A 12,118-nucleotide genomic window follows, 5' to 3' on the forward strand; every position below is an offset into this window, starting at 1 on the left:
TGTTCTCCCAAAATTCAAACCTTCATTTCCTTTAGTTGCTACAATTAACACTGTTGCTTGTTTTATTATTTTGAAGTAAAAAAATATATTTTTAATACTGTTTGTTGTCCTTTAACACCAAAACATCTACTGAACTTAGTAATTGTACAACTACTACAAAGACATGTACATATTATCCATCATTTTTAATGTAAATCTAACCAGGCTGTGCATAAACTACCAATAAGGTAACTTAATACATTACCCATAAAATATTAATTCTATTATTTATTTATTCAGGAAGTCACTGTTGCTTTTTGTTGCTTACCATACTAATGCTCTGAGTCTTCATTTTTAAGTGCATCAAACTGCAAATTATTCCATTGTTTTCATCTGACCAACTGGACAAAATATAAGTAGCATATTCACAGAAAACAGCAGTCTCGGGGAAACAGAAGGGTAAACATCACTGACGTTTTATTTGGACAATAGGGACAAATAGACGCTTTATAAAGTATGGGAAAAATACAAATATCTCAAGTTTCACTGATGCCATGAGGCAGCTGGTTATGATACATGTTCCAGGTGTGTTTTTATTAAAAAGGAGAGAAAACAGAATAGTAGGCATTTGATCAGAGGACACCAAAAGCTAAACAACACATTTGCAGTTTAAGAAAAAGACTCAAGAGGCCAAATATACAACAGGTTCACCACATAAGAGGGAAATCTATCAGATCCACAGGACATAACCAAATGCATGGCTCAAAACCAAAGAAAACTACCGGGGAGATTGTTTTTGACACATGATCAATGTACTGTCCTTTACATCCCATTTCCATGGAAACATAAGCAGCAGAGGTTTTCTTTAATCAAAAAAAGGACCCAGGGTACATAAATATTTCAGATAGAGTAACAACGCAGCTGAGACCAGATGTTTGAGGTGCAAGTGTATTAATAATTTAAGATATATTCTCTATTCTACGAAGAATGCATGCAACAGAGCAGCAAATTCTTGAATATGTCATTATAAAACTTCTGTCAGGCTTATGCAAACTGTTCAGACATTACACACATTAAAGCGTGCTCTTCATTTACAGTAGCTCTCCACATTTTAGAGGTTTAAAGAATTTCCTTTTGAAACAGATAACAGCTAAACATGTTTTTATATTCACATTGAAATCAGTACATTGCACATATTTCAAATGAAATACAAAGTTTAAAAGTTAGCCTGTATTGCTTTTGTCAAAAATTTTGTCAACAGACACACTTGATTTCAGACTGTGCATTTTTTAAAAATTTACCAGTTTTTGAAAGGATTTTGCAGTTCTTAAGGTTATAAAACTTTACATTTACCAATACAGGATTGTGTACAACCTCAGTTCAAGTAAGAACAGAAACCATTATGAACATGAGAATCACCGACGTTGGAGCTTGAAATTTTTTTCTTTGCTTTGCTTTGATGTTATCAGTAGATGACAAAACCAATGATTAGCTATATCATTGTGATTGTTGAACTAAACCCTGTCCTGACCTGTAAAGCATGAAAGATTATTGTCTTAATTTGCTGTCAATAATTGATCCACATGAAGAGGTGTGACTGTGCATAATTTGAGTCAGACTGTTTCTATCATTGTACTTAGACAGATGATGTCTCTTGGACATTACAGATCAGAAAGTCAAAAAAGAAATAGTGTCTTAAAACAAAAATACATTAAAGTCCCCCAACAAAGCTTTTTCAATCATCTTCTGTTTTTCCTCACAAAAAAACTATTTGAGTCATGTTTTCATTTTGGCCTCATGATTTTTTTTAAAGACATAAATATGACAAAAATTTTAAGACAAGGCATTGGTATGTAGACTTACTGTCGCAGTACAACATCATACATTATGTGGCGATTTCCTGCCTTGAGGCAATAAATGAGCCACAAACCGCCCTTAAACGTTTCCAAAGTTTCTCAATAAGAGACGACACTGACGAGCGAACACGTGGAATTCATTTGTTTCTATTATTCTTTATTAGGGTCAGACCAATATACCGAGCTGATATTAAGCTTTTATTAAGAATCGGAAAACTGCCACCACTGGTACGATGGAGGTTTTTCCTTCATCAGTCACATAAAACCAGGACAGTAGCACCTGCGATACAATTTTATTAGTACATTATAAGTACATTTTATGTACTTTTAGTATATCTGGGGCTGGTCGCCCTGCTGTTAAAAGCTGCTAATCCTCACTAGAATTAGTTTGGAGTTTTAGTGTGCTGTTTTAGAGGATTTTCCACCCTCAGACGAATATAATTCAGCAGGAAAAAATGTAGTTTTGGGGCACAAATACAGCCAAATAAAAACAAAATTGAGTCCTTAAGTGTTTAATAGTGACACATTTTTTGTTGTTTTAACCCTTTATTCCAGCACATTGCGTTTGAAAAGTGCTGAAGGCTATAATTTGGCATTTTAACCTCAGTCAATGTTTGATTTCAGGCTCCATATGATATAATTCAAATCCAACACAATAAAAAATGTGAAACTCATATAAATACTTAAAGACTGCGCTGTTAATATTAGATATTGGCACAAAATATGAGCTGCTGGCACATTCAATACACAAATATCAGTATCAGCCTTCACAAAACTATATTGGTCAAACCCTGATCTGTATGGAAAATGAAAATGGTCCAGATGCTGTCTTTTTTACCCACCAAAGTCTAAATATTAAGCACAACTGGCATTTGGAGAAGTCGCAGCCATCATCCTCAACACGGAGCATCTTGAGGCTGCGACCACCATAAAGCAATCAAAGTGGCTTTACATCAGAATTAAGCACAACATTCAGAAACACTAATAACAGTAATAGCTATAATGCACAATAATAGCTAACAATCTCCATAAAGACACAGTAACCCACGTATACAGAGTAGCCCAGTAGATTAAAAAGAGGGCAGGTGATGCCGCCCCTGTGTGCAGTGTTTTCAAGACTGTCATGGTCACTAGAGACTAGAGAGGTTTCTTGTATAAACTGTTCAGTCTGGAATGTTTCAGTGGAAATATTGTTATCTAATGTGTGATATCATTGTAACAAATATGCAGGTCAAAGGCTGAATACACTTTTACCCACAAAATCACACTGTTTCTTCTCTAAACACAGACGCAAAGATGTGATCTGATGACAGAATAACAGAGACAAATCTGCAGCAAGATAAACACCAGAAGGTTTCTGCCAGCTTGTTCATGTGCACAAGAGAAGGTACAACACATCATACTTAAGTCTTAGTGACACTTGTCAAATGGTCTTAGTGTTTTTGTCCTTTGTAGACTGGAGCGATTAGAGTTTGTTACCTAAATTATCATTTAAATGCCCTTAAATTAATACTGAAGGAGGAACTAACTAAAACAGAACTCTATATTGTTCTAAATTGAAGCTATGATTGTTCAGATGTTCTGGCAGGATGTTTGTTTTTCACAACAAAAGGAAGTAACTGCTATAAAGTATATTGTATGTTTACATAACCCTAGATACACCAGAAATAACCAAAAATTATCTAAAAAGTAAGACTCCCTCAACTTATGGAAAATTATGAGAAATAAAAAAGGTGAAACTTAAGAGGTTTACAGTTGCAAAAAGCACACTGAGTGTAAACTACTTAGAGAACCAGAAACCGTTGTTACAATGTCTTTAAATTCTCCTGAATGAACCTGCTAAGGAAGGGCGGATGAGCACTATCAATTTCTGTCCACTTCAAGAGCTATGGGAGTGTTAATTCATTACAGACACGTAACTGGCACATGGAGAGATTGTACGGGAGACAAAGTCAGACCTGCGTCAAATAGTATTTCAGTTTTAGGCTGACAGATGGGTGAGGTTTAGATAGTGCCAAGCATGCTGACAGTCACAGAAAAGTATGTGATTGTCTGAACCCTCTGGCACACTTTGAACCGTAATATGCCAAAAACTCCACCAAACAAGCCTAAAACTGAGAACAGAAAGTATTAGCAAACACTATTTAAATCAGGTCTGGTACAAAGAGAAAGGAAACATTAACTGTGGTGTGTTCTCCCAAAGAGACGACACAACACACGTTGTGCGATCTGGATCCTCCTCACGTCCCAGACGTCTGGATAAGATGACCTTAGCGGAAGAACCCAAGTTTCTCTCTAAGCCATTCCTCTGTTAGGTCCTCTGTGTTTCTGATCTCAAACACCTGGAAAAAAAAAAAAACATAAAATAGAGCAAATATAACAGGATTTAGAATTTTCTTTTAATACAATAAGGGAGACGTTTTAGGATGCAGTTCCTAAAACAATTGACAAATTAACCATAAACAACTTTCTTCATTTATTAGGGAGATTCTTCTCTTCATGATCTTCCCACATTAACTTTTATTATGGATAAAATTAACATAGGGGAGAGTCACGCAAGGCTGAAAATTCCTGAGCGTTGGGTTTGATTTGAGTTAAATAATTTCTTTTTTCCCCTGAAACACTTAGCCCAATAAATCATTTCCAGTGTTCAAAAGACCCTAATCATATTCTGGGCTATTAAATAATGAATTCACAATCACAATATCAATAAATACAGACTCAAATAATTAATCCTGAAAGAAACAAAATATGTTTATTTATGTTAATTACCTAAGTTATGTGCACTCATTTCATTTCACTTCATTTCAGTGTGAGAGTCTCTACTGTGTTTTGCTGTCATTTACACGCTAGTTTCTCTCCTCTGCGCTGTTTCACCGGGGGCGGGGCTTAGCCCCTCCACACACACATGCACACAGAACAGAGCAGAGGAGACACAGACAGTGGAGGAAATGCTGCGCAGTTGTTGGATGTCACAAAGCAATTTGTCATTGCACAGCCTTCAAAAGGTTGGATAACATTATCCTCAGTGGTAGCCGTCGCAATTTACCGGTGAGTTTTACCCAGAGCCTATGTATTACCTAGCTACAGGCTAGGCTATGATCTGTTACCTGTGGTTGGCCTGGACATACATAACTCAGAAAACTGTCAGCCAATCAGAAGAGAGAGGCATTAGGTAGACACAAAACAGCCTGTTCTTGGTAGAGCTCCAGAGAGAAGCTTAAGAGAGGAGATGTAAAACTATACTCAGATGGTTTTTGGTGCTTAAAACCACAAAAATATCTTCTTATGGACATCGAGACTTCAAATAAAGCACCAGAAAAGTGTAGAATATGAGACCTTTAAGACTTTTTAAGTCTGTCAGAACCCTGGGCTCACTAACCTTGGTCAATTCGACAGTTTGCACCAGTTTGTTTTTGCTTCCTGCGTACATCATCTGCTGTTCTGGTCTGCAACCTGTCAAACACCAACATTTACAAAAGTTCAGTGAACCATATGCACCATTCACAGTTTTTAAGTGATGCTCTACATTGAAAATAAAAAGTAATTCCAGAGACGTTCTTACCCACTGGACTGGAGAAGATGAAGCAGAGCGGATAAGACACGCGTCCATCATCATGTTGGTACTTATAACTGTAGACAATAAATGTTCCTGGTGCTAAGGACAGTTCATATATTTCACATTAGGACTGATTTTACAAGAATGAACAGAATATACTGACATGTAGATAACCTGTAAGATTAAAGTACCTACTTCAAGCAAAAACCCACCATTAGTTTTATCAAATTAAAGCCATGTTACAGGAAAGTGAGGACACCAAAACAATTACTGTACTTACAGCAATTCAATATAATTTAAATAACTTAAAATAAGACAGGTCATTCATTCAAAGGATATCTTGGCTGTCTCTCAGGCAGTTCATCCTTCAGATCATCAGGAGAAATGTCCTAAAACAAGACAGATGAGTCATCAAAAGTTAAGTGACTCTTTTCCTGATGTGGTTACACTTTATCTAGAAAAGCAATTATCCACCAACATCAAACAGCTGACAAAACAAGTTTAACATACAAAGTTCAACTACTTCACTATCAATTCCTTCAGACTGGTGGTGTAAATTTAATTTTAATTCAGTTTGGAGTCTTTAAATTTGAATGTGAAGTTGAACACAAACTCAAGAATTAAGTATATCATGTTATAATAACACAGTAAAAGATAACTTACCTCGTGTTCTTCCTCAAGAATAACAAGCTGCTTGTCTTTGTCGATCTTCACTGAGGGGTTAAAAAAAGAAAACACAAAAATATTACAAACCAACAGCATGAGTTTAGTTGTGGTAGTAGTAATATTGGTAGTGGTTTAATTGAAGTCAAGAGTTTTCAACAAAAAAGAACAAAATACCAGGAAAAGCACAAAAAGCAAACAAGTAGGTTTTTTTTTTTTTAAATTAATGTTTATATTTTCTATTGCAAATGGATATTAAAGGTGTGTATGCCTTTGAATCGGAGTCCACGCCATGAAAACTGCTGTATTTGCCATAAATAAATACATGCCTGTCCTCCAGGCATATACTGATTTCCCAATCTAATATTTTAACATGGATATCAGTTCTTATTATCAAGGTAGGTTTAACTGAGTGTTTACTGACAACAAATCTGGCTTCATCTGTTGGCTTTTAAGCCAGGAACACACTAGAAATACTTTAAAAATACTAACCAAACATGAAAAAGCTTAAAATTGCAAGCACATTTAAAGGAATAGTTCAACATTTTTGGAACAACGCTTAATTGCTTTCTTGCTGAAAGTTAGATGAGAAGATTGACACCACTCTACAGCGAATATGAAGCTTCAGGCTACAGCTGGTTAGCTTAGCTTAGCATAAAGACAGGAAATGGGGGGAAAACAGCTAGCTTGGCTCTTTTCAAAAGGTAACAAAATTAGCATACCAGCACCTCTAAAGCTCACTAATTAACATGTTTTATCTCCTCTGTTTAATCTGAACAAACTTTCCCAAAATGTCAAAGTGTTCCTTTAAGTATGTTGCTAAACAGGACATCAAGAGAATAGTGTTTATCTCATCTGGATAAAGCTTAGGCTCAATTTACATAGCCATCATTTCCCAGCAAAGTAGCTGGATTCAATTAACTATCCACAAATGTGGAACAGTGGAGTGGAGCAAGGACAGGTGTAGACTAATCAGCGTAGTGAAAACCCGAGTTTGGTGAAATGCTCCTTTAAATATCAGCTGACAGAGGCAGACAGTCCGTGAACAGGACCTGAGTCTACTATGGATTTCAAAACTGAAAACATATGACAGCTCGATCGAAAAGTTATTTTATATTCAGTCAACTACAATCTGGTTTGAAAATACCTTAAGCTAGAAGAAATGGTCAAAGCAGTTTCTGAATGTGGATTAAGTTCATTCATTTGAATCAGGATTTAAAGAGGCAACATTTTCGGCCCCCCCATTTCATTCAACACAGCAGGAGGTAGTGACAAATCTTACTGGCTGTGAGAGTTAATGGTAAACTGCAACCCATAAGTGTATCTGTAGCTTATGGCTTAGGCTTTACTGAAGGAGGACACATTTTGGAAGGTGACCCAATTCTACAAACTGCTCTTTGTCAAGGATTTTGATTAACGCAAAAAACAACGATTCAGAGAGTAACACAAAACCTGTTCACATCACCCTCCCCCACTGGTGTTTGATTTAGAACACATTCATAAATTAAATGGTATAAATGTGTTTCCAATACTCACTAACGATCGCTGCATTGTTGGTCTCCTTCCGGAAACGGAACTCCCGCAGCTTTTTAACCAGATCTTCATCCACATCACAGACCACCAGTGATTCACTCTGATTAAAAAAAGAAGGAAATGTGCAGAGACGTCGACACGGTCACTTAAACTTCAAACTCACAAACAATGAATTCATGTGTTTTTAATAGCACTTATTAAACGGTACAATTCTGCATTTTTAAACGATCTTTCTTACAGAGTTAACCAACCAAAGCCTTGATCTTCAGATTTAAAACTAAAAAGGACATATTCATCTCGACTAAACAAATGTTTCTGATTCATAGATATTATCAGTGGTGGAAGAAATATTCAGATCCTTTACCTAAGTACCAGTACAACAATGTAAAAATTCACAATAACATCTAAGTCCTACTTTGTAAACAACAAAATATAAGTAAAGTATAAACAGTTACTTGTTCTGCAGTAAAATGTCCCCTATGACTGATTATATTATATATTACATTATTAGATTGTTAACACTGATGCATAAATGTCGAAGCAGCATTGAAAAAAGTTTAGACTGTTGTTTGAGTCAAAGTTTCTCACTTCCACCTTCTTCACACACGTCTCTAATGTGTTTGCATGAAACAATGAAACAAAGATGTGAAAAAAACGATTCTCATTTGTGTTCCTCTATAAGAAAAAAAAGTTTTTCTCTTCCTCAAAACACATTTATATTTATTCATCTCTACCTTAAACGTATCTAACATCATGTAGATTAAGGAAAATGAACTTGGCTTTTTCCTGATGTGAAAAGGTTCTAACAGGATGTGATGGATTTGCTGTTGACCTTAAATGTTTTGCCACATGTGTACTCTGAAAACAACAAAAGCAAAGACGCAGCCTTGTTACATCTGCATTTCTCACAGTAAAATCTTAACGAACAAGAAAACACAGACAAGAACTGTTAAAGTGTGAATAATTGGTCCAAAGAACACAATATGTGCAGCCTTCAGCAATAGAGCAAACAGCTTGGACCCTCCAACAAAACCCTACTGGATGAAATGATTGTCCCTGAATTATAAAGACTTATCAATAAGAAAGTGCTGCAGTAATTGACAAATAGAATATATTTCCTATAATTTAGCAAGAATTATGTTCGGTTTTGAGCTGCAACAGTTAGTTGATTAATCGATTAGCTATTTAGCGACTATTTTCATAATCCAGTCATCATTTTAGTCATTTATTAAGCAAAAATGTCAAACATTTGCAGGTCGCAGCTTCTCAGATGTGAGGAATTGAAGCTTTTCTGTGTCATAAAGGAGAATGAATAATGAATAAAGATGTATTCAACTTAATCTATTGCAAAATTAGCTATGTCTAACTTGGATCTGTGATTTGAAGGAACTTAGCAGAGGGTTTATGTGTGTGGAGGACAGCTGCTGAGACACAGACTGAAGCTTTGGGTGGTGTTTATGCATTTTATTGCTTTTTCTGTGAAGCAATGTGGTACAAAAGTGCTAAAACTATCTTTAAATATCTTGGCGCTTTGTATGAATCCTGCAGGAATTCAATGTGACCCATTATCCAGAAATAAAGTGATACACCAGTTCCTGCATGATTTTATCGTTCTGAACCTGTGTCACGTCCACACAATATTACATAACTCCACCACAAAGACATAAAACTCTCTAAGAGTCTCTGCAGAGTCTCTGAATTCTATAATTACACCTTCCTGAGCAGATGGCTGGTGGGAGTCAGGATTTCACTGAGCTTAGAGAAAAGATCTTTACAGATTAAGAAGAGACTGGAGTGTCTGTGGTTGAGACTGAGTGAAAAAACAGGATGCACAGGGGGGAAATATGAGGAACAAGGACGACAGTAAACCCCGGAGGTGGCCACAGGTTCAAATTCCTGCAGCCGCTGACAGCTAGCCAGGAAATTAAGAGTCAGCTAACTTAAAATAAAAAGCTAATTTAATGTGTCTCATATGTAAAAACGAGACTGTAACATCACTCTAAAAGTTGACTGACACTACAGAGAGTAAAGCTGTCATGACACGCAGTCAAAAGCCCAGGGAGAAGCATTGTTCATCACGATAGAAGCGAGCTAGCGTGAAGGCAGCTCCCCCAAAAAAAACGAGTTGAAACACATCAGCGCGAGCCGCTGCGTCACGTTACACAGAATAACTGCACGTGCACAGGAAGCTTGTGAAGGTAGTCTTCAAATTAAAAGCGTACAACATATCTGGGAAAATCAAGAGAAGTGCAGGAGTACGGTCACCCTGCGATTTTAAGGGGTTTACAGATGGTTTGGCTCAGTTTTTACGGCAGGGTTTCAATGTTTGAAACGTTTTACAAAACTCAGTACTAAGTAGCTGAACTGTACTGTTATAAAACTTTATATCTCACATCCCTCGTTTCATCCCTGCACCAGTTGCTTTCATGTATTTCATCAAACTGGACTTAGCATTGTATGTGGCATTACACCTCTGCTGTTACATAATTTATTTATTGTACATGTCACATCAAATTTTTGCTTTTGTCACCTTCATATATTTTATGCACTTAATTTCTTTATCCATAAAACAGTTCATATTTCCTTTGAACAGTCAATATTTAATTTCAAGTTTTATATCCCATGACCAAACTATTATTATTCCATTCTGTAAATAGATTTAAATTTTTTCATTTAATTTTAATATTACATTACTATTGTTCTATTTTTTTTTCTTCTATGCTGCATTTGTGGGAGCAAAAGCCAAGACATATTCTTTGTTTGCTGCCTACTTGGCTAATGAACAGATTTTGAGTCTTTCTGACTTACTAAATTCTTGCCTTTAACACACAAAATGCTGTGTTTACAAGTGCAATACAAAAAAAAAAGCTCAGAGTGCAGTTTCCTCACATTATCCAATGCTTATTACTGACTCAATGCAACGTGTATATATAAATAACTACGTTTATGTATTTGATGAGATCAGCTGAATTTAGGTAGCAACTAACAATTATTCGTCAACATTAATCTGTCAATTCTTTTTTTCAATTAATCCATTAGTTGTTTGGACTATAAAATGTCAGAAAATGGAGAAAAATAACTGTTGCGATTAACATACGATGATAAATTATTAATTATAGCACAGATTTTATGAGCTTTTGTGGCTAACATCTGGAGGTAAGATTTGTGGTAAGAGTTATATGAAAATTAATCCACAGCATAGCAACTATAAAATACTATCATCTGTCATTTTTACATTTTCTTCGGCCACAGTGGTTTTATTTTGAAATCCTGAGCCGGAACACGCTGACTCCTCTACTTCCTGACTTGACACTGACGGAGCACAGAGGGTGGAACTCATGCTAAGCTAGCAGGCTAACGCTAGCCAATCTGCGACCTCACTTTTTCTCAACAGGAACAACAGAAACTTCACATTTTGTTCAGAGCACACGATTAAAAGACAAACGCGAAAATGACGACCACTCTCTCACAAACCCCTCCGACAACTTACCATTGTTGTAGAGTTAAAAATTCCCTGAAGCTGCAGCTGCTGCTCTGACTGGAAGAGACGCTTTCAATGTTTTTTTTTTTTTTTTTTTCACTTCACATCATCTTGTGACTGGTTTGACCAATCCCAAACAAGCGCCCCCCCCCTTCAAAAGTTGGCCATAAATCTGTTCTCACTATCGTTTTTGCACGCTGACTGGTTTATTATAAAAGGAAATACATTGAGTGTTTCAGAAAGCATAGTTAAAATGTGATGTTTAACATTTAGTTAGCAGTTGTTCAATGAAAAGATCTGTTCAGGAAACTTAAAACTAACCCACTTAAAAAAAGTAAATCTTTAAGTGATTTAGTGTGTCAGCTTGTTTCTGTATTATACATTATATTTTATTAGACCAAGTAGTTAATAAACAACTAGAAGACAGGGTACAAAGAAATACAAAAGAAAACTTGCCTTTTTATTATGTTTCATGGAGCCTGGAGTTATCCACTGGAATAATTATAGACTTTTAAAGTGTTTAATTATTATCAGTTAATTAATTGATGATTAAGAAAGACTTAAAGGATATATTACAACACTCAAAGTTATAATATGTATCACAAAGTGATATTATAATGATAGTTAAATATAATTTAAATTGCCAAATAATAATGCTTTTCTTTCATCTTTAATGTCTTTATGTTATTAAGTATAAAATGTGATTTCAAAAATAAAAATATAAAAGGCTTTTAACCCTTACATACTATTAATATTCAGATCATTCACAGTATCACTAATAATAAGCTTTCAGAGAGCAGAGGGAGTGTATTCTTTATGTTTTATGTGTTTATGGAGAAAAAAAAACGTTCACAATCACACTATATTATTGTCTGATGTTACCTAAAACATGAGAACGTAACAGCCATCATAATTTCAATACATTTTATTGGACTGTGAAGAATGTATAACAATAACATAATAATAACTAATAACGTTTTTGATTTTTTTAAGAAATAAGAATCAAATTTAACCTGGTACATTATGTACGAAAATGTGTATAGCCCC

General features: G+C 35.5%; 1 protein-coding gene across 1 annotated transcript; it reads right to left on the reverse strand.

Annotated features, from left to right (window-relative positions):
- Positions 1-439: 439 nt before the first annotated feature.
- On the reverse strand, positions 440-11,168 carry gmfb (glia maturation factor, beta). The gene is made up of 7 exons (XM_044375168.1): positions 11,081-11,168; positions 7,594-7,690; positions 6,058-6,107; positions 5,734-5,783; positions 5,401-5,483; positions 5,218-5,291; positions 440-4,177 (listed from the first exon to the last, which is right to left on the reverse strand). Exons 1-7 carry the CDS (start codon positions 11,081-11,083, stop codon positions 4,106-4,108), a joined length of 429 nt encoding a protein of 142 aa, XP_044231103.1. The 5' UTR covers positions 11,084-11,168; the 3' UTR covers positions 440-4,105.
- Positions 11,169-12,118: the final 950 nt, after the last annotated feature.

The sequence above is a fragment of the Thunnus albacares genome, chromosome 15 (genome assembly GCF_914725855.1).
Source record: "Thunnus albacares chromosome 15, fThuAlb1.1, whole genome shotgun sequence".
Classification (NCBI taxonomy): domain Eukaryota; kingdom Metazoa; phylum Chordata; class Actinopteri; order Scombriformes; family Scombridae; genus Thunnus; species Thunnus albacares.

Coding starts and splice junctions, on each gene's coding strand:
- gmfb (XM_044375168.1), bottom strand. Junction 5,292..5,400: donor CATCTTCTCCAGTCCAGTGG/GTAAGAACGTCT, acceptor GGTGTTTGACAG/GTTGCAGACCAGAACAGCAG. Junction 4,178..5,217: donor AAACTGTCGAATTGACCAAG/GTTAGTGAGCCC, acceptor TTTTTTTTCCAG/GTGTTTGAGATCAGAAACAC.